Here is a 23,928-nt window from a genome sequence, read left to right as displayed (position 1 = left end):
AATTACTGTGCAATGTAACAAGGGGGTACATCATTATATTAAGCCAGATATGTTTTAACCGTAGTTGCCGGCTAAGCACAATCGGCTTGGTTATGTCACACCAAGCCCCAAACCACAGTTTTTAAACCACAGAAATTGGGCTCTCATATCACGTTAAGCCAAAATCAAAGAATGTTACAGCTGAGCCAGTGCACAAAATGACGGCTGTTTTTAACGGCTTCAAATGAGACCTTTTTCTACAAAAAAATATATATATTTTAACTCTGAAAGAAAACGACCGTAGTTACCCATGCACTTCTTTTAACAGGCTAAGTGAAATTTGAACCTGGATTTCACATTCCCAGAATTATTATCAATTGCGTATTATTTACATTTCCAGAAAGAGCCTATTTGAAATGAGAATCTATGAGAGGAAGTCTTTGAAAATACATTTTAGAATGCTTATATCCAGTATTGAAATCCAAATTTTTTTATTACTGGTTCTGTGGGCGTGGCTTGGTGGGCGTAGCTTGGTGGGCATGGCAGGGGAAGGATACTGCAAAATCTCCATTTCCCCCCACCACTCCAGGGGAAGGAAATTGAAAAATCCCCATTCCCTCCCTATTCCTGAGGGAAGGATATTGCAAAATCTCCATTCCTACCCCAATCTGGGGCCAGCCAGAGGTGGCACTTGCCAGTTCTCCGAACTACTCAAAATTTCCGCTACCGGTTCTCCAGAACATGTCAGAACCTGCTGGATTTCACCCATGCTTATATCTGCGAAGGCCAACCAATCTCCAAAAGGGCAAGCAAACTGATGGTAGCACTAAATAGTAATTCTATGAACCTAAGAAAGAATTTTGCAAAGCAAACTAACACACAGGTTTGAAATATAGCACCTTAAGATAAACAAAAAAATCTCATGCTTTGCTAATTAACAAAGGAATGCACCCAGGTCATCCACAACCATTTCTTGCTGATGAAGATATACATAATCCTTCATTCATATTTCCCCAATGGGTACAATCTTCCAAATCTTCCAGAATTCCTAGTCAGTATGGAATTTTGGGAGGTGTAGTCTCAAAATATCTTCAAAGCACTAGAAGGATTGGAGAAACCGCCCTATCCACAATAAAAGCCAAGTAACAGGACTGCAATGAATATGCATTTTCAGTGGATCTCGTATTGGACAGCATCAGTTAAGAAGTGCTGGTGAGTCAGCTTCAAATGCACTTACTCTCTGAGAGGGGCATTTTTACATTCCTTCCCATTTTGAAAGATAAACAGGTGAACCTAAGAATTCTACTATATGAAAAACCTATAGCTAAAGTCTTGGCAAGTAACTACATCTCAATTCATGAATTGTTTTGTTTATTATGGAAAGGATACCTTACATCAGGGTTGTGAAACTGGCAGCTTGAATTACAGTATTAACAGTATTAATACCATTAATACTGTAATGGTAGTTTAATACTCTGACGATGTCAGCAGATGGCTGACGAAAGCTTAGTACAATAAAATTTTAATTATTTTAAAATTTTAAGTTCCAGAGCTCGCAGAATGTCTTCTTTCTTTACACACACACACACACACACACACACATTGTATTACCCTATTTCTCCCAAAATAAGACATCCAATGCTAATAAGCCCAAATGGGCTTTTGAGCGCATGGCAATAATGCCAAGCGCTTATTTCAGAGTTCAAAAAAATATAAGACAGGGTCTTATTTTTGGGGAAACACAGTAAATGTAAATATAGTAAACACGGTAAATATAGTGTATGTGTGTGTGTATGTGTGTGTGTGTGTATACACACACATATACACATATATACTATATTTACCGTGAGAATATATAAGATATATATATATATATATATATATATATATATATATATATATATATATATATATATATATATATATATATATATATTTTCAGCCAGGTTTTTCCTATGTAAATCAAGATCTTTATACAGCCATAGTTCAGTGAAATCTCATTTACTAGTTTCTAGGCTTTATCAGACATCAAACCAGCATTTTGTTGTCTGTTGTGAGTGTGTGTGTGTGTGTGTGTGTGTGTGTGTATATATATATATATATATATATATATATATATATATATATATATATATATATATATATGTATATGTCTTCTTAAGTTATTCTTATATATATATATATATACACACACATACACACACACACACACACACACACACACACACACTCACACTCTAAAGTCTTAGATTAAGTCTTGATTTTTGGAAAGTGTTAGGAGAAAAGCCACAAATCCATTAAATGAGATGCTGTGTATGTGTGTGTGTGCGTGCACGTGCATGCATACACACACACAAACACACACAGAGCATCTCATTTAATGGATCTGTGGCTTTCCTCCCAACTCTTTCCAAAAATCAAGACTTAAGACTTAATCTGCCCCAATAAATTTCTCTTCCAATAAACTGAAGCAGCCCTTTTGTTTCAAGCCACAATAGCCATTCAGATGGCCAATGAAACCACACATGCCTGTTATTCACACCAAGCAGGTTTCAGTGACAGGTTTCTGGCTTATATTCTTTGAAGCCACTGGCACAGATTCACACTCGGGGAGGGTAAACAGAATATTCACAGATGTCTTAACAGATAAGCCATGGGTCCCAATAGCCAAATTTTTAAAAACAGAAGAGTAAGACAGCACCTACAGGTTTTGCAGTCCACATACGCTCGTTCTGCTAAAGGAAAAAGGGGAAATTTAAAAAAACAACCCTGGACACATCTGCTTACCACGCGTATTGGTTGCCATGTCTGCTACTTTCTGAAAGGCATCCAGGAAGGCAGCTGCGGCTACAACCGTCGTCCTAGAATACAAACAGACAGCATAATATGAGAAACAGATTGTTGCAGTCTATTTGGGTCACTAAACAAAAAGAAAAAAAATACTATTAGACGGTAAAAAGCTAATAAGACAGTTGTATATAGAACAAAGAAAGGGTAATGATCTTTTCGATCTCATTTGCTCCCGGCCTTCTGAAGAGCAAAGTCAAGGGGGAAGCCAGATCCACTTAATAGCAATAGCATTTAGGCTTATATACCACTTTACAGCCTCTCTCTAAGCGGTTTACAGAGTCAGCACATTGCCCCCAACAACATGGGTCCGCATTTTACCCACCTCGGAAGAGATCTGCAAAGGGACCATAAGTAATAGTAGAAAGTTACAGGTAGACCTCGACTTACAACAATTTGTTTAGTGACCATTCGAAGTTACAATAGCACTGAAAAAAGGGACTTATGACCCTTTTTCACACTTATGACCATTGCAGCATCCTCCCATGGTCATGTGAATTACATTCAGATGCTTGACAAGTGGTTCATATTTATGACAGTTGCAATGTCCCAGGGTCATGTGATTCTCTCTTGCGACCTTCTGACAAGCGAAGTCAAAGTGGAAGCCAGATTCACTTAATAGCAATAGCACTTAAGACTTATATACTCCTTCATAGTGCTTTACAGACCTCTCTAAGTAGTTTTACAGAGTCACCTTATTGCCCCCAACAAACTGAGTCCTCATTTTACCGACCTCAGAAGGCTGGAAGGCTAAGTCAACCATGAGCCGGTCAGAATCAAACTCCTGGCAGTGAGCACAGTTAGCCTGTAATGCTGCATTCTAACCACTGTGCCACCATGGCTCTTAATAACCATGTTACTAATTTAACAATTGCAGTGATTTACTTAACAAGCATGGCAAGAAAAATGGTAAAATGGGGCAAAACTCACTTAACAAATGTCTCACTTAGCAACGTTGGGTTCAATTGTGGTCGTAAATTAAGGACTACCTTTACTTCTTTATTGTCTAAAACATAGCAGTCAGAGGTACATTAGTGAAGATAGTCTTTGAATTATCACCATTTGTTTAATGATGGTTCAAAGTTACAACAGTCTTGGAAAAAGTGACATACAACCTTGTCCTCAAAGTTATGATTGTTGCACACACACACACAGTCACATGATCACAATTCAAACATTTGCCAATTAGCTTGCATTTATGACAGCTAGAACTTAGGTGTTGTGGCCCATCAGCAGCCTATGCGGATTGTAGCTGATTCCGACAACGAGGAGGCTGGTATGGTGCTGCTCCAGCAGCCTGTGCAGCTGGCACTTGAGTCGGACAGTGAGGAGGCTGAAGAAGATGTGGTGCCAGAGGCAAGGATTCCACCAGGGCTTTCAGAACTTCCAGAAGCTCCTTTAAGTGAAGAGGACGAAGAGGAGGAGCCTCTTCTCAATGCACGGGCACGCAGAGCTGCCAAAAGGCAGGAGTGGCTCCTCAGGAGGAAGTCTCCTCGAGAATAAGGCTTGGGGCTAATTGGCCACTCCCTTACCCTATTTGAAAAGGAACACCGCTTGCAACAAGCTGTAGGGAACAACTTTAGTTCACTCTCCTTTGTGTCTGCAAAACTGCTTCTGGGCTTTCTGCCACCTCTAGTAAGACTGTGATTACCTTATCTTAGAATACTGGTAGGCTGTTAAGACAGTTCATTAACAGCCTTTGAACGATAAAGACTAAGTTATTTGAGTAAAATAAGCTTTGTATAGAGTTTGTGTGTGCTGCGTTCTTTGGGATCCGTAGCTGGGGCAGAACAATAAAACAATAAGATTGGAAGGGATCTGAGAGGTCTTCTAGTCCAACCTCCATATTCCAACAGGAAACCCTATTACACACACACACACACACACACACACACACACACACACAAATATAGTGACTTGCAGTCACATGATTTTCGACCTTCCCAGCAGTCTTTTGACAAACAAAGTCAATTGGGGAAGTCAGATTCAATTAATGACTGTGATTCTCTTAACGAATGCAGCAAAAATGACTGTAAAACCAGGACAAGTCATGGGATGCCTCATTTAACATCCACACTGCTTAGCAATTTGAAATTCCACTCCCAACTGTAGTTATAAGTCAAGGATTATCTATATAATTAAAAAAGAATAGAGAGGAGGATGCTCAAAAATGCATACTTTATTGACTGCACATTGCACTGAAGTAGGTGATTCATTTGTTTTTGACTTGCTCTGCTGTGCAAAACCTCACTGGTGCAATTAGTCAAGCACGCTTCATCGCTTAGCATTATGAACCTACCTAGTAGCTATGTGGGATTTATTCAACAAGCTAAATTTAAGTGATAGTCCAGCAAATCCTAAGAGGCCTTACAAGGGCAGTCTATGCCGATTTGAGCCCAGCGTGTCATGAGAATCCAACTTTTTCTGGTTTATAAACCACAGCTGGGGCTCGGCATTGTGTAAACTCTGCCTACTGAGGCTAATTTAGGAAATCATGGCTTAGCGTACGTTATCCCATCCAAAGAAGAGCTGGGATATAATATTTTCAGCAATAGGAAATATGTCATCGCCAGAGATTAGCCGAGGCCTGATCTCGACATTCTGAAGAGAATGACATAAAATCGTGGGTTTAAATTATTAAAAACTAGAACGCTAACATCAAATGCCATGACCCATAAGGCTCTTCTTTACTGAAATTGCTCCAAAGGAAGTTAGATAACCATCGGCTGCAGATGCAGATGTTTGGAGTCCAGTGATTAGCTGGAGTGGCCTGGACTATTAATGTCCTAAATGGCCTCTTCCAACTCCATCAATCTAAGATTCATAAGACCGTTCCCCCGTCTGGAAACATTATTCTGTATTCAGGGTACATCTTTGCCTTATCAAATCTTGCTACTACATAAAACAAGGGTGTCAAACTCGATTTCATTGAGGGCCGCATCAGGTTGGTGTTCGACCTCGGAGGGCCGGGGGGAGGGGTGACACAGAACTCATGCTGGGGGCACCTATGGTGGCCAAATGCTAAGGCAGGACTTCCCTGATACCCTCCCTCACTCTCATTATAATCTCCTTCCTTCCTTCCTTCCTTCCTTCCTTCCTTCCTTCCTTCCTTCCTTCCTTCCTTCCTCCCTCCTTTCCTTTTCTTTTTCCTTCCCTCTTCAGTCTCCTTTTTTCTTCTTTCCCCTTTCCTTATTTTTCCTTCCTTGCTCTCTTCCCATCTTTCCTTTTTTTTCTTTGTCTTTCCTCTTTCCCTTTCTCCCTTCCTGTCCCTTCTTGCATGCTCAAATGCAAAAAGAGGAAATACAGTATTTCTCTTTGTTTTGTTTTTAGTTTGTATTGATAGCCCTCTGTCACCGAAAATGGAGTTTGGTGGGGGGGGGGGAGCAAGCATGGCCTCCAGCACCCTGTTTTCAGCCTGGACGGCCTCCTGCAGCCCTCTGCCAGTAAAAACGGAGCCCATTTTCACTAGCAGAGGCATCTGGGGGCGTTGAGTTTGACACCCCTGACATAAAGGATAAACTAGTGATTTATTTTAGACAACAACAAGGTAACAGAAAGATGCAAATATCTACCTGTTGCAATCAAACACATGGCATCTGATCTACAAGGGTTTGGGAGCAAATCAATCCAAAAGACTATTTAGAACATAGAACAATGGGGTTGGAAGGAACATTGGAAGTCTTTTAGTCCAACCCTCTGCCGGAGACCCTATACAATCCTAGGGAAATAATTGTCCAGTCTCTTCTTGAAAATCTCCAGTGATGGAGCACCCACAACTTCTGGTGGCAAGCCATTCCACAGATTAATTCTTCTCACTGTGAGCAAACTTCTCCTAAGGTCTAGATTGGCTCTCTCTTTAATGATCTTACCATTTTAAATGGAAATTTTACATTTACATTGAGTTTACCCAGGCTTGTCTCATGAGTCAGTCGCAGAACATTTCACCTTTGTAAGATGTTTACATCTTAGATGACCAATCTGACAGGCCAAGAAATCTTTTGGTCAAGAAGCTTCATATTCTGTAAATGAATTGGGGCGGGGGGGACTTCATTTCATTAGAATACTTTAGATCAGGAGTCTCTAACCTTGGGCACTTTAAGACTTGTGGACTTCAACTCCCAGAATTCCCCAGCCAGCATGTCTTAAAGTGCCCAAGGTTGGAGACCCCTGCTTTAGATGCCTTCTACAGTAAACGTCAAGATGAAATGTCTTCCCGAGACAAAGACATATTGAATGTCATGAGGAACATCAAAATGCAAAATTAATCCTGCAGAACCACCCATCATGAAACTGTCCCACAAAACTACTTCTGGAGTAGATGGAAGTCATAAGGGAAACAGGATGTCCATAAAACCTTTGAATCATGCATCTATCTGAGGAAGCCTGTGTCAAAGGACATGTTGATGTATTACGACAATGCTGGCAAGCCGGAAAAATAAGTCATCACTGACATGTTCGAGTTAAGTATTTAAGATGGTTTTAACTCAGGCTGTGTTCTGTTTGCGATAAGCCACAGCATATGGAAACTCAAAGTGGCCTGCTTCAGATGTAAAATTAGGATTCAGTAGTCTACTAAAAGGCAGTGGCTCAGTGGCTAAGACGCTGAGCTTGTCGATCAAAAAGTCGGCAGTTCAGCGATTCGAATCCCTAGTGCCGCATAACGGGGTGAGCTCCCGTTACTTGTCCCAGCTTCTGCCAACCTAGCAGTTCGAAAGCACGTAAAAAATGCAAGTAGAAAAATAGGGACCCCCTTTGGTGGGAAGGTAACAGCTTTCCGTGTGCCTTTGCCGTTTAGTCATGCCGGCCACATGACCACAGAGGCGTCTTCGAACAGCGCTGGCTCTTCGGCTTTGAAATGGAGATGAGCACCGCCCCCTTGAGTCGGAAACAACTAAAGGGGAACCTTTACCTTTAGTCTACTAGGCCAGAATTCCCCAACGTTTCCCGCTTTGCAGACCAGCAGGGCGGAGCGGAGGGGAATGGCCCAGTTGCAAACCCCTCGCAGGCCACAGGTTGGGGACCCTAGACACACCAGCATGGTCAAAAAAAGGAGCTAAGCCAGCCTCTCTTCAAAAATTGATACATCAATATACAGTGACATACACTATACATTATGACTAATGTGCGTACATAGAGACTTTTCTTTGGTTTAATTACATGATGTTCAAATTGTTGTCTCTCCATTGAACACTTCCAAGTAATATACAGGTAGCCCTCGACTTACGACCACAATTTGAGTCCAAAGTTAAGACATTTGTTAAGTGAATTTTGCCCCGTTTAACGAACTTTCTTGCCACAGTTGTTAAGTAAATCACTGCAGCTGTTAAATTAGTAAATCGCTTGTTACGTGAATCTGGCTTCCCCAATGTCTTTGCTTGTCAGAAGGTTGTGAAAGGGGATCACATGACCCTGGACATAGCAACCATCATAAACGAGTCAGTTGCCAAGCATCTGAATTTTGATCACATGACCATGGGGATGCTGTAACGGTTGTAAGTGTGGGAAATGGTTGTAAGCCACTTTTTTCAGGGCCGTTGTAACTTCTAATGGTCACTAAGTGAACTTTTGTAAATCGAGAACTACCTGTAGTCTGGAATCAATGGAATTTGGTTCTCAATTGAAACTTCTGCCAAATGAAATCAAAAGTAGCCACGTTTTCAGCCCCAATTCCCAAACACTCTATAGGTCCGTGATGGCGCACCCATGGCATGCGTGCCACAGGTGGCACGACGAGCCATATCTGTGGGCACATGAGCGTTGCCCTAGCTCAGCTCCAATGTGCATGCGCATGCCGGCCATCTGATTTTCGGGCCTTCCGGGCTCACCAGAAATCAGGAAATGGGCTGTTTCTGGCCTCCGGATGGCCTGTGGTGGGGTGGGGAAGGCCGTTTTTGCCCTCCCCAGACTCCAAGAAAGCCTCTGGAGCCTGGGGAGGGTGAAAAACGGGCCCATCGTGCCATCGTGTGCCAAAAGCGGGGACAGCATGAGGTGCATTGAATTATGGGTGTAATATGGGCGCGCAACCCCTCCCCCGCTCCCCACGCTTTTGGCACGCGATGGCAAAAAGGTTAGCCATCACTGCTAGAGGTAGTCCTCCATTTATGACAACAATTGAGCCCAATTTTAAGTGAATCACTGTGGTTATTAACTCAGTAACACAGTTGTTAAATGAATCTGGCTTCTCCATTGTCAGAAGGTCACAAAAGGGGATCACATGACCCCGGGATACTGCAACCATCATAAATATGAACCAGTTGCAAAGGATTTGAATTTTGATCATGTGACTGTGGGAATGCAGCAACAGTGTGAAAAATGTCATAAGTCGTTTTTTTTTCAGTGCCGTTGTAACTTCGAACAGTTACTAAATCAATGGCTGTAAGTCGAGGACTATCTGTATAGACATTCAGTTTCATTTCAAAACTAATCGAGTGGCAGCAGCGCCCCAGATTGTCCCTTCTGTCAAATATAAGACACTCCCTAAATATAGTAGGCATTTTATGAATAAGTAGGTTTTAAAGACACACTGTTCACTTTAAAAAAAACGCTGAACTGTTTCTTCTCTTTGTCTTAATTAATTGCATATTCGAATTTAAATTTTAAGGAATGTGGAGCATGACTTTGGGGATGAACTAAAAAGAAAGGCACACAGCAGGTGGAAGCAAAAAATATAATAATCCAAAATCCTGAAATCAGGGAGGAAAAAACTAAAGATTTTACAGCTGCTGGCAAGCTTCACGCTGGTGCTATTTTAAGTGCCTTATCTCCAAGTTGAGGAACAAAGGCAAGATAACAGTACATATCTGCCTTCCTCATTCTATAGCTTGGATCCGTTCATGAGTGATAGTAAACCATGATTTTATTGTGGTTTCTTTTTTAAATGAACTATAATAGGCAAATGCAAATAAAGAGAGTTACTTCGAGCATAGCAAAACAGAGTTATGATTCTGCTTATCTAACAGAAGTACCGAAATACTGCAATAGGGATTCAAGAAGTAAAAAATTGATTTGGTGATGCACAGGAAGCACCTGTTGGGTGGATCTTAAACAGTGCCTCGAAACCCAAGAAGTGGCTGTGCCAGCCCAGAAAAAGTTGAAGTTTCTGAAAGTCTTTTCAGCAGGTGTGATGTGTGTGCCCTATGCACACATACACAATCACATTTTCTCGTTTGACCCTGGATCTTTCCTCAGTTCAAAAACACAACAACCCCAAATTTAACAAGCCCATGATAGCTCGGAATAGCAATAGCACTTAAGACTTATAAACCACTTCAAAGTACTACTTTATAGTACTCTCTAAATTGTTTACAGTCAGCATATTGTCCCAACAATCAATAATATGTGAATCAGTACATAGTCCTTGACTTACAGCAGTTCATTTAGCGAACATTCAAAATTACGACAGCACTGGAAAAATTGACTTATGGCCATTTTTCACACTTACGATCTTTGTAGCAGCCCCATGATGATGTGATCAAAATTCAGACACTTGGCAACTGGTTCATAGTGACGACAGTTGCAGTGTCCTAGAGTCATATGATCACTTTTTGCAATCTGCTGATAAGCAAAATCAATGGAGAAGCCAGATTCGCTTAACAGTGGTGGTACTAACTTATCAACCATTCAGTTGACAACTGTGGCAAGAAATGTCGTAAAAGGGGACAAAACTCACTTAACAAATGTCTCACTTAAAACAACAGCTCAATTGTAGTTGTAACTCAAGGAGTAGCTGTAATGATCATACAATCCTGGATATAGCCAGATGCTTCACAAAATTAAAGGTAAAGGTTTTCCTCGCACATATGTGCTAGTTGTTCCCGACTCTAGGGGGTGGTATTCATCTCCATTTCAAAGCCGGAGCGCTGTCTGAAGATGTCTCTGTGGTCATGTGGCCGGCATGACTAAAAGCCAAAGGCACACGGAATGCTGTTACCTTCCCACCAAAGGTGGTCCCTATTTTTCTACTTGCATTTTTATGTGCTTTCGAACTGCTAGGTTGGCAGAAGCTGGGACAAGTAACAGGAGCTCACTCCATTAAGTGGCGCTAGGGATTCAAACCGCTGAACTGCCGACCTTCTGAGCGACAAGCTCAGCATCTTAGCCACTGAGCCACCTTTTCCCCCTCACAAAATTAGTGAGATGCAATTGCTATCAAATCATCCTGAAGCAAGAGAAAGCAGCTCTTGTTGCTTTGTATGTGTTATGGACTTTCATTTCCCGATTTTACAGTGGTTCCCCCTTATTTTCATACTTGCCACCCAGAGCAAACCTACAAGTATACTAATTACTGTTTGCTTTCTTTCTTTCTTTTTTTTTAGCAAAGAGCACCGTCGAACCAATAACTCTTTCCAGTAAAACCTCCATTTTTACTGTATGTCCAGACAGCTTTGCTTCTCCTAGTCCTCCTTTTCTCACAGCCCTACGTGTTCTTTTTACTCTGTAGTATGAGTTTAAAAAAACGGAGAGCCAGTTTGGTGGTGTGGTTAAAGAATTGGCTAGAAACCAGGAGACTGTGAGTTCTAGCCCTGCCTTAGGCACAAAGCCAGTCAGTCGGTGATTTCAGGTCAATTACTCGGTTGTAGTAGAAGGCAAGGATAAACCAATTCCAAAAATATTGCCAAGAATTACAAGGTCCTGGAGACTAACTTGAAAGGAAAAAAAAAAATAGGTGTGGAAAGAAACATGCAATCTTCTTTGTCCCAGAGATGTTTTTTCCAAAAGGCAACTGGGCTTTCTTGAAAACGTTTCACTTCTCTACAATAATTCTGTGAGGTTGAGCTAAGGGTATAATCCTGTGATGGCAAACCTATGGCACGCGTGCCACAGATCAGACCGGTGTGCCTCCTGCCAGCCATCTGACTTTCGGGATGCACAGGGAGATGGGGCGCATGCGGGAAACCCGTGCACATGCGCAGGGGGGTGGGATGGAGCACGGGGTGTGTGGTGCCCCCTCCATAGCCCGTTTTTGGGCCCAGGAGGCTGCAGGAAGGTTTGCTAGGCCCAAAACGGGGCATGGGTGGGAGTGCGGCCTGCCTCCCCCCCCCCACGGCCTGTTTTTGGGCCCAGGAGGCTACAGGGGGGCCTGCTAGGCCAAAAACAGAGGCGGGGGTCATATGCGCATGCGGAGCGGAGGGCAGGGGAAGTCGTGCGCATATGCGCAGGGGGTGCACATTGCATTATGGGTGTCGGTACGCACGCGCGCACTGTCGCATGTGCACAAGCACGCTTTCGGCACACGAGGAGAAAAAGTTTAGCCATCACTGGTCTAATCCAAAGTTCCCAAGATTGATGATGTACTAGAAACCAGGGTGGATTTGATTTAAATCGAGTTGATTTAAATCACAACTTAAATCACTAGAAAAAAGGCTTGATGTAAATCAACTCAATTTAAATCATAATTTTTAAAGAATAACTGTCATCTCTGCTACTCCTTTGACCCATTGTTGACTCACCGATAGTCCCAGTGTTGCAGAATATACAGCCTCATGCTACATAACTAAGCTCCAGTTCATGCTGAATAAACTAAATTATTTATGTATCTTAAATAGAAAACTATCTTATGATAGATTTTTACCCCAAAAGTTTTTTATTAAAATAAATTCGATAAAAATCAAAAAAATCCAATTTAAATTAAAAAAAAATCCAATTTAAATCAAAAAAATCTGATTTTTTTTTATTTTTTTAAAAAAAATCATTGATTTTTATCCACCCTGCTAGAAACCTGGTAGAATACCTTAACTATTATACTACGTTAGCTTTTATGTTCTCTCCCTTCCTCTAAAATAGCTGCCAATCCATAACTATTTTTCATACGCAATCCTTTATTTGTAGAAACAATTAGCTTCTGACATCAATTAAAATTCTTCCATTAACATTCCCAACCACTAGTTCTAAATAAAGTTACTCTTTCCCAGACAGAATTAGCAGTTTTTCCCAACTTAAAAAAAAAATTATTTAAGGGTAAGAATAATTCAACAGTAGTTTCTCTTCACTAGAGGCTGGGGAGTCATATGTCTGGAAGTTTTCCATTCCGATTCCTGCACTGAACGGAGTCTGCATTTGCTATCCTGCATGGCTCCATTGAAATCTTTGATTCTTTCTTTGATTTTTTGGCTAGGGAAAATAAATTCCAGGGAGCAAGTAATATTCCAGATTTTGCTAACCGATGTCTTTTCCTTTCCTTTTTTGGTGTTAATGCATTTGAATCCTCACAAAAACAGGACGTAAGACGGATCTGCCTATTATTCACTAGCTGCATAATTCATTCCTCTCTAATTTTCAGTTCCCGCTGGCCAGCTGGGAAAAAGATCAGTTTTACTGACAATTAAGATACAAAAAGCTTCTGTAAGGCAGTAAGTGCATCAGACAAGGATCAAAACTATGCAGTATGCCTAGAAGCTTTATCACTGTGGGATCTTTGGAACTCTCTGAGCTTGCTTTCTTGCAGACGTTTCATTACTCAACTAGTAATGCACTGATGATATTGCCTAGCTGGGTAATGAAATGTCTGCAAAAAATCCGATCAGGCTCAAAGAGTACCACGTACCCCACAGTTCAACCCTGAGGTACAAATATTTTCTTCTATTAGTTGTATCACACTTCTCCTTTAACTTAGACTGTAAATTTAATTACCTTTAATTTTAAACCCAAAAAGCCAGCATTGCTCAAATGTAAAATCTTGTAAATTCCTCTTCTGGGGTGTCTGCCTGCTCAACTTTTGAAAAATGCAAAGTAGTCAATAAACTACAATGAATGAATGAATGTCTTAGACAATGACAATGAATGTCTTACTGTGTTTCCCCGAAAATAAAGACCCTGTCTTATACTTTTTTGAACCCTGAAATAAGTGCTTGGCCTTATTGCCATGCGCTCAAAAGCCCGATTGGGCTTATTATCAGGGGATGTCTTGTTTTGGGGAAAACAGGGTAGCATGTAACTCTGCTTTCATTAGCAAGCCATGGTTAAACAATCCATGCTTAGAAAATTGATTAAATCTTGCTAATGCAACAGATTAAAGCTAACACGGCCTTAAGAGAAAGCCTGATAATCAAAAATTAAAAATGTACAAACACTGATATATGATACGAACGATCAATTTTGTGGCTATATTCAGTCCCCAAGTACCTTCTTTATTGCATCTGGAGCATTCTCCCAGAATGTAACAGTAAATAAAATTCATTTATTAAATCTATATGCTGCCCATCTCACTATCAAGCAACTTAGGGCAGCTTACAACATCATAAAACAACGATATAAAATAGAATCTTCAATCAATCAATCAATCAGAATGGAGCTGGAAGGGACCTTGGAGGTCTTCTAGTTCAACCCCCTGCTAAAGCAGGAGACCCAATACCTACACATTAAATCTATATGTTAAAAAATATTAAAAGACCCCATACCCATGATGGTGAACCTATGGCACACGGAGCCATATCTGTGGGCACGTGAGCGCTGCCATAGCTCAGCTCCAGCAGATTTTCGGACCTTCTGGGCCCACCAGAAGTCAGGAAACAGGCTGTTTCCGGCCTCTGGAGGCCGTCCGGGGGGGGCGGGGAGGAGGCAGTTTTCACCCTCACCAGGCTCCTAGAAAGCCTCTGGAGCCTGGGGAGGGCAAAAAATAGGCCTTCCAGTCCCACCGGAAGTCAGGAAATGGCCCGTTTCCGGCCTCTGGAGGGCCTCGGGGGGGGGGGGGGGGAAAGCCGTTTTCTCTCTCCCCCGGCTCCAAGAAAGCCTCTGGAGCCTGGGGAGAGTGAAAATGGGCCTTCTGGTCCCACCATGCCACCATGTGTCAAAAGTGGGGGTCGTGGGGGGGGGGGTTGCGCGCGCATAAACAGGGGGGGCGCATTATGGGTGTGGACACGTATGCACACACAGCCCCCCGCTTTTGGCACGCGACGGCAAAAAGGTTAGCCATCACTGCCCTATATGTTAAAAATATTAAAAACAATAAACATTAAAAATCAGAAAACTGGATAAATCAATTCATAGTAGCCTTATTCTGCTACCACCTCTCATGTTTCCCCTAAAATAAGGGCCCAAAATGAATGCTTCAATTTTTGTGATATTTAAGGAATCTACTTCATTGTTCAACATGTTTCTTCTTTACTGCTCCTAAACTTTGCACAGCCAATTCCACTGCCTGGTTGCAAATTAATGCCTCCAAACAGTCTACAACTCTTGAAAACCCATTTTTTTAAAAAAGCAAGGTATGTCCTGCTACCACATGGAAATGCCTGTGCCAATATAGAAAAAAAGCTTACCTAAGTTGAGACTGGAGTTTCCCCGCTTTATTTATGAAATCTTCCCAAATTGGATAACTTCCCTGGAAGAGAAAAAGCACAAAACTTTGATCAATGCAAATATTCCCCCATATCTAACAATATTAAGAAACTTACAAAAAAGAAAAAGAAATACACAATAGCAATAAATAAACACACAGGTAGCATTGATCAATATTTTTCTTAAAGACGCAGGATGAAAAAAAAAGTTTATTAGCACAGAATAATTTCTCCCAATCAAATTCATATACCAATCTAGATGGTATGTAGACAAAAATGGAGGCTACTTTGGAATAATCGTTTCTCTTAACTTTACAAAGGGGTTGGGGAAAACAACCTGTTCACACAACCAGCCCGCAATCAACTGAAGATTGTTAAAGGTCATTCTAACCAAGATAGAACCTGGTTATACAGAATTTTAAATCCATCATCAGTCATAATGGAAAGACATTCAATTCTCAAACATATAGATACAGGTTGTCCTCAGTTTATGACTGGTTGCTATGCAATCTCAAAAAAAAAAACTTACTTACAACCCAGATTCAAAATTTCAAAGTCTGTGGGCCCTCCCCCTGCAGTCACATGACTGAATTTAGGTGTTTGGTAACCTGAGTACATTTATGACTATTTGCAGCAGTCCTGCAGTCACGTACTTTTTGATAATGTTTGAGGGAAACTAACAGTTACTACTGGTTTCTGGCAAAAAAAAAAAAAAAAAAGCAACCCATAGAAAACAATTGGTTCACCTAATGCAGGTGTCTGCAACCTGCGGCTCCAGAGCCACATGTGGCTCTTTTGTCCCCCTGCTGTGGCTCCCTGTCCACTGAACCCACCACTGGCTAGTCCCGCACCTCGCCCTCCCCTCCCAGTCCCTCCTCGCCTGGCCTAAGAAGATAAGGGCGATTACCTAAAGTAACATCAGGAGGCACAAAACCTGGGTAAGCATGGCTGGGGGTGGTGGTCATGTGACAGGGTGGGAGTGAGTGATGTCGAGTTGGCCACGCCCACCCAGGTTTTGTGGCTCCCGGTGATTTCTTTTCTGTGGGAAACGGGTCCAAATGGCTCTTTGAGTGTTTAAGGTTGCAGACCCCTCACCTAATGATTGCTGCGTTCATTTTACAACCGGCCCTCAAAAGGCCACAACATTGGGTACTGTCATGTTGTGACCTGCTTGTGACTTATAAGCAAAATTGTGGGGTTTAATTATGGTCATAAGTCGACCCAAAGAGTAACCTAGGAATAAGGATTGAAAAATTTTAGCAACCAGTTCGCTGCCCAATTGCTGGGTTGGCGTGGCCATGGGGACCTGCACCACAGCGGGGGGGGGATGTTTTTACCCTCCCCAGGCTCCGGAGGCTTTCCTCGAGCCTCCGAAGGACAAAAATGGCCTCCCCGGGCACTGGAGGCCAGAAATGGGCCCGTTTCCAGACTTCTGGAACTTCCAAGAGGCCCATTTTTCACCCTCCCAGAGCTCCACGTGGGCGCTGCACTTACCTGGCATCCAAAATGAGCCATATGGAGACTCCTGGGAGGGGCAGGATAGGTGGGGTCAGCCAGTCCTTGCAACTACTGGTTCAGCAAACCAGATTAGAATTCAACCAAATTGGTCTGAACCAGCTGAATCCCACTCCTGGATATAGAATATATCAGTGATTGCTAAACTATTTGATCCAAGTACTCCTTTTCCCAGTCTCAAATAATTTTATTACAGTATCCCCACAAAAAAGGCAGACTTTGTTGTTTCACGCAAGTGTCTCAGCAGTAGCAGCAGCCCCAAATGGAATGCTCAACTCACAAGCAATGACAAATGATCTCCAGTTTAAGAACCACTGGCCTACATACATACACGTTTGCTTTCTAGTACACAGAGATGTGAAATTTGCAGAAATTATAAAAATGTGTGTGGGAAAAATATCACACCAAGCGCAGAGGAAGCAGAGTGAAATTTTTGGGAAAAAGTGTAACACATTCTACCGAGCTTCATTTGATTGCACTGACAACATGAAAAACATTATTTAAAACAAGGTTCAAGAAGAGAATCTGCCTCAAGTGTCTGATTACTCCTCAGATACTGTCTTGTAGGCTGGGTGACATCATTAAGCAGTAGCCAAACTCTGCCTTTTTGCAGGGAGAATTTATTACAGAGTGCAAGGAGCACCCTGAAGTAACTCCTTTGTAGGTATGAGGACTTGAAGGCCTTCCTAAGACTTCCTCCACCTGGATCAGTCTTCACCTGAAGCTCCAGATCTCTGACGAGAAAGCAACAGATTTCAGGAAAGGGACAAATCCATGCCAATGGATTACAGAGGTTATATGCCTCAAGACTTATGTTTGGTTATATGTTAACGAAACTTCTTATACGTTAACCTATATATAAAATAAAATTATTTTGTGTATTTGAGACATAAAGAATAATAGTTTGGTCTAGTATTAACATGATGGGCCTAGGAAGCAGAAGTCTGAATTCCATTCCTGCCTTAGGCATAAAAGCTGGCTGGGTTACTCTAGGCCAATCACCAGGAGAAAGTGAGTTCTAGTCCCATTTTAGGCATGAAAGTCAGCTGGAAGACTTTGACCAATCACAGGAGAGAGTGAGTTCTAGTCCGGTCTTAGGCATGAAAGCCAGCTGGGTGTCTTTGGGCCAATCACCAGGAGAGAGTGAGTTCTAGTCCGGTCTTAGGCATGAAATCTGGCTGGGTGTCTTTGGGCCAATCACCAGGAGAGAGTGAGTTCTAGTCTGGTCTTAAGCATGAAAGCCAGCTGGGTGTCTTTATTTATTTATTTATTTATTTATTTTTAAATTTATATACCGCCCTTCTCCCTGAGGACTCAGGGCGGTGTACAGCCAGAATTAAAAAACATGAAATACAAATATTAAAAACAATTAAAATATATATAAATTTGGCCCAAAATTAAAAATACAAACCAATTAAAACATTTAAAATTTCTTCTTAAGCCAGCCCGGCTTGCTGGAAAAAGTGGGTTTTAAGGGCACGGCGGAAGGCACTAAGGTCTTGGATTCTCCTTATCTCTGGGGGCAACTGATTCCAGAGGGTAGGTGCCCCCACAGAGAAGGCCCTCCCCCTGGGGGTCACCAGCCTACATTGATTGGCTGATGGCACCCTGAGGAGGCCCTCTCTGTGGGAGCGCACGGGACAATGGGAGGTCTCGAAGATAGCTAGGCCCGATGCCATGTCTTTGAGCCAATCACCAGGAGAGAGTGAGTTCTAGTCCGGTCTTAGGCATGAAAGCTGGCTGGGTGTCTTTGGGCCAGTCATTTTCTTTCAACCCAACCCACCTCACAGGTGCGGAAAATAGGTGGAAGGAATATAATGTTTGTTTCCCATCCTGAACTATTTGTGAACAATAACAAAGGCAGGATAAAAATCAAATAAATAAAATAATCTGATGCATCCTTCTGAGTATGAACCGCAATTCTTCCCCACGCCCAAATTTGGAACCACAAAGTCTGGAGGGAATGCAATGAGGCAAGTCAATTCCTAACCCCACTCCCAGCCTCCTAATCCCCTTTCCCCTCAAACTCAGTTCAAAAACTCTGATTCGGTTTTGACAAGAAGGCTGCCATTGCTCTGGGGCAATTCGACAACTCCTGAATCATCCCACTTTTCCCAGGAGACACCGCAAAAGGCCCATGAAACAGAGACACCATTCTGTCAAGGATCAGTCACTTCTCGATAATCATGAAACCAGATCGGAGCAGCTCTGGGCATCTGTCAACTGTTGGTGATTTCGAAGTACCAAGAAGTAGGTAAGACTCCCTTCTCTGGCCTCAGCCTCACCTGTTACAGCACAAGCACCAAACAAAACAGCAATTCATTCAGACATTCTCAGATTTCTTGTCTCCCTGGCTCATTTTCACCGAGCTTCAAAACCATCCACTTCACTTGTCAGGGATGTGAAACAAAACATGTTTTGTTTCTTAACACAACATGAAGCGTTTGCCATGTTTTCATTGTATGAGATTTCATAACATTTAGTCTAATCCTTTACCTAATTAACTTATTTAGTCCTCGGATTTATAACCTGCCTTTCTTCCAGAAAGTCAAGGCAACATAAACTTCTCCAACTTTGCTTCATATCATCAACTCTTCAAGCTGAGTTGAATGGGCTGACCAAGATCACCCATTGAGTTTCATGATGGGAGGTAAACTAGGACCTTGACCAGCTCTGCCGTAGTCCAAAAGCTTAACCAATGTACCATATGTTCGGCAACATCAGAGGGTCACATTAAGCGCACCCATGGCATCCTTATTTGCTCTGCAGTTCATAAACTGGACAGCTGTGTTGGCCACAAATTTAACACACATAATGAAGAGGGGGCTTTGTAGGTATCAATGTATGTGTAGATATTTTTTTTCCCCAGGCAAAAAGGAAAACCTAGATTCTTTCATCCTGCGAAATCTATTGAACATCATCCCATTCATTTAACAACATCATCCAGTACTTGAGGGGCTGTCACAGAGAAGAGGGGATTGACTTATTCTCCAAGGCCCCAGAAGGCAGGACAAAAAGTAATGGGTGGAAGCTTGTTAAAAGAGAGATCCAACCAGGGGTGGGCTGCTGAGGGTTCGCAGGGGTTCGGGAGAACCTCTAGCTAAGATTCTGTGCAGTTTGGAGAACCCCCAAATCCCACTCCTGGCTGACCCCGCCCACCCCACCCCTCCAAGAAGTCCCCACGTGGCCCCTTTTGGATGCAGGTAAATGAAGGGCGAACGCGGAGGCTCGGGGAGGGGAAAAAACAGGCCTACCGGAAGTTTGGGAAGGCCGGAAACGGGCCCGTTTGAACTAAGGAGAAATTTCCTTGAACTAAGGAGAAATTTCCTGAGAGTGAGAACAATTAATCAATGGAATGGCTTGTCTCCCAAAGTTGTGGATGCTGCATCACTGGAGGTTTTCAAAAATAAACTGGACAACCTTTTGAGTAGGATGGTGTAAGGCTCCTACCTTGAGCAAGGGGTTGGATTAGAAGACCTCCAAAGTCCCTTCCAGCCCTATGATGCTATATTCTATCCCCTTCACTTAACAAGTGCCAACTGGCTGCGAGAACACTTCCGATCAATCAAACAGGAGATGAATCCCTTATTCATTATACTACAATGCAATTTTCTGCTTCTCTTCATGGTTAACGTGCATTTTCATTATGTTCACTAGGGAACAAAAATCCAGGAGGAAGTAACACATGCAACCTAATACAGCAATTATTCTCCCTCAAACCAAGAGAAGATGATTCAAATGTCAGGTGATTCAAAACTCTAATTCCAGCCAACCTCAAACAGATTAACAAATGAAAAGGGCAACGGTGTAGGTATAGCCGCCAAAAATGGGCACAGGTTTTTCACCACCAAGCCTGTTTTTTGAGAAAGGGCTACTCAAATCGTCTTCCTCCGACACAGGAAGTCCCGTGTCTAAAACCAAAGGAACATTGACATTTGTCATTAAGAAAACAATCTTATCCAGATATGCTAAATGAGAACTTTCTGGAGAATACCAAGTGGAGAATGGTTGCACTCTAGTATAATCCTAATGTCAAGGACTCCTATTATTGCATTTTAAGTACCAAGGTTTTAAAACTCACCATCCTAATTAAGAAGGCTCTTATTTTAGCTATACCAGCCAACTGTTCGTGTGTGTAGAATATTGTTTTTTTCCCCATTTTCAGTTTTCTAAACCTATCAGCTATGTTGTTACACACCTCATCACAATCTTTTACTCCAAATAAATTACCCTACAATAGTTTACACGTTTTCTGTCCCTCAGTACTAAATTTAAAGATTAAAAAATTCATATTAGCCATAAACTACTAAGCAACCGAAGAGGTTAAAAGGGGGATGAATCCCTCCAGCGTGATGATTGAGAGATAACTAATTCAGGTTAATTGCTATAATTCAATTAGTCTTGAATTTACACAACCTTGATTAAATTAAATCAATTGTATTTAGCTGATTTACAGTCGGTGTTGCAGCCATATCTCCCGAGATACGGTTGCCCTAAATGTATTTTTCTGCCTTGTTTGTCCCAACTGTGGAATAAAAGAGATTTAGAGGAAAACTTTATGACTCAAGACAACATGATCATTAATCTCGTGCCTGGCCTTTTCTGACCCCAAATTTCTCGCACATTCTTTCATCAGCAGAGAAGAAAATTGCTTAGCTATCTGAAAGTAGTATGAATGCACAAAATTAGGAAAAAGAAATGCTTCTCACAGCTGAATTATATACATCACTAAAATGTGGCTTTTATTTAGAGATGCTATGGGGTCCGTGGTGGTCTCTGAGCTTTCTTGTTTTCTTGAAGACATTTCATTACCCAAACTAGGTAACATCATCAGTACTACCCTAGTAAGGAGTGCAGTTTGTTGTCAGTTTATAGGTATTCTGGTGGCTTGCCCTGTCTGTGTTAGGGAGGGTGGTCTTAGAGATTCTTTGGTAGGGCAGTCCACTGTTGGTCTTTGGCAGTTTCTTGATTGGGGTATTGTTTACTTGATTGGATTTTTCATCAGGTTCGCCTGGTTCGCCAGTTGCGTCCCTTTCTAGATCAGGACTCCCTACGCACAGTCACTCATGCCCTCGTCACCTCCCATCTGGACTATTGTAACGCTCTCTACATGGGGGTCCCCTTGAGGAGCACTCAGAGGCTCCAACTGGTGCAGAGTGCGGCCACGCGGGTGGTTATGGGAGCGTCGTGGCATTCCTATGTAACACCTCTCCTGCGCGAGCTGCATTGGCTCCCGGTGGTCTTCCAGGTGCGCTTCAAAGTTTTGGTTATCATCTTTAGAGTGCTCCATGGCTTAGGACCTGGTTATCTACGGGACCGCCTGCTACCACCAATAGCCTCCCACCGGCCAGTACGCTCCCATAGAGAGGGGCTCCTCCGGGTGCCGTCAGCCAAACAATGTCGACTGGCGGCCCCTAGGGGGAGAGCTTTCTCTGTGGGGGCACCTACGATCTGGAACGAGCTCCCCCCGGAGATACGGAGGATCCCGGATCTGCGCACCTTCCGTCGCGCGCTCAAGATTTTCTTATTTCATCAAGCTGGCCTGGCCTAAATCTTTTCCCCTTTTAAATGTAAATTTTAATTTGTTTTTAAATTATTGGGTATTTTAAATTTGTCTCAGCCAAATTATTTAATTTGTTTTTATTCTATTTTAAATTTTTGTATTTATGTGTTTTATTCTGTGGCTGTTCACCGCCCTGAGTCCTTCGGGAGTAGGGCGGTATATAAATCCAATAAAAACAAAAACAAACAAACAATTGTTGGTCTCATGTTAACCTTGGAGTTAATCTATGCCAGCAGTTCTCAACCTTTGGGGCTTGGCAGCTCGGCTGGGGGAGAAGGGAACTCGGCCGCACAAGTGGAGGACTGGCACATGTGTGCCCACACAGGCCTTGTATGAATGGTGAGCTGGCATGCATGCAGCTCGACTTGCATGAGCAATGGGCTGACATGCACATGTGTGAGTGCCCACCAGCCCGCTGGTCGAGCAAGTTGAGTTGCGTGCATGAGTGCATGTTACAGCCAGCCACTCGCGCAGCCCAATTAGGAATAGGCCACAGCTGTGGTAGTGGGCCAGGGCCCAGGGGTTCGGGACCCCTGATCTATGTTGATCTGGAATGATGAAACAGCTGCAAGAAAACAAGCAAGTTCAGAGAGCACCAAGGACCCCTCATGTCAACCCTGAGCTACAAATATTCTCCTTTATTAGAGATGCTAAGGAAAGAGTCCTCTTTTTATACTTTTGCCAGCTCTCTTTAGTGGGACATTAGAATTGCATAAGTTGGTAATAATATTTTGAGGATCACAGCTGTAGAAACAATTATCTTAAAACAGGTATCTGCTCTAGGTGGGGTAGAAATCACAAATCAGACAGCATCTCAGGGCAAATCTGCCCATGTAATTCACTGAGCGGGGAGGGGGTTGTATTTTAAATAAATAAAAGTTTATTTGTTTGCACTAGCAGCACACTCATTTTTCTTGCAGAACAAGCTGTTTCCATGCATACTACCCAAACCTTTGCTGGATTGTTTTTCTGCCTTTATACCTTCCAATTTTGGCAAGGATCTAAGACAAGAAAATTATAGGAACTTAACACCTGACTATTTCCAATTCTTCCCTACTCCTCCAATGTTATTTCAGGTAGTCCTCAACTTATGGCTGTAATGGGGCCCTGCAGTTGTACATTATTTTGGTTGTAAATGTGGTCACCCACATGACCAACCCAATTTTATGACTTTTTGCAATAGTTGTTAAGAAAACCTGCAGAGTCATTAAGCAAACCCATTGTTCACTATGGGACATTTTTGCCGAAAACTGTAAATAAATGCCACTTTTGGGACAAAAATCTCATAAATCACAGTCATGTAACCACAGGATGCTGCAAACAGCCATAAATATGGTGGTATGATGGGGGGGGGGCAGCTGTCAGGACTTCAGAATTAGGTCGTAAGTATCTGTTGTGGCCCGTCAGCGGCCTGTGCGGATTATAGCTGATTCTGACAGCGAGGAGGCTGGTGTGCTGCGCCAGCAGCCTGTGCAGCTGGCACCTGAGTCAGACAATGAGGAGGCTGGAGAAGATGTGGTGCCAGAGGCAGGGATTCAGCCAGGGCCTTCAGAACCTCCAGAAGCTCCTTTAAGTGAAGAGGACGAAGAGGAGGAGCCTCTTCTCGATGCACGGGCGCGCAGAGCGGCTAAAAGGCAGGAGTGGCTCCTCGAGAGTAAGGCTTGGGGCTAATTGGCCACTCCCTTAGCCCATTTAAGGAGGAACGCCGACTGAAGCAATTTGTAGGGAACAACTTTAGTTCACTCTACT

At 42.6% G+C, this 23,928-nt stretch overlaps 1 protein-coding gene across 3 annotated transcripts in view; it reads right to left on the bottom strand.

Moving 5' to 3' along the window:
* The window catches only part of MTSS1 (MTSS I-BAR domain containing 1), a 157,087-nt gene that overhangs the window by 119,181 nt on the left and 13,978 nt on the right, over nucleotides 1-23,928 (bottom strand). For all 3 annotated transcript variants that reach the window (XM_070940337.1, XM_070940335.1, XM_070940336.1), the window contains exons 2-3: nucleotides 15,084-15,145; nucleotides 2,767-2,840 (exon numbers count right to left, since the gene is read on the bottom strand). In XM_070940337.1, coding sequence (XP_070796438.1) covers nucleotides 2,767-2,840; nucleotides 15,084-15,145 — 136 coding nt within the window. The remainder of the gene's footprint in view (nucleotides 1-2,766; nucleotides 2,841-15,083; nucleotides 15,146-23,928) is intronic.

Source organism: Pituophis catenifer, unplaced genomic scaffold (genome assembly GCF_029215685.1).
Source record: "Pituophis catenifer annectens isolate HBS135680 unplaced genomic scaffold, rPitCat1.0.hap2 SCAF_3, whole genome shotgun sequence".
Lineage (NCBI taxonomy): Eukaryota > Metazoa > Chordata > Lepidosauria > Squamata > Colubridae > Pituophis > Pituophis catenifer.
The sequence above is the reverse complement of the archived record's forward strand: the minus strand, read 5'-3'. Positions and strand labels throughout refer to the sequence as shown.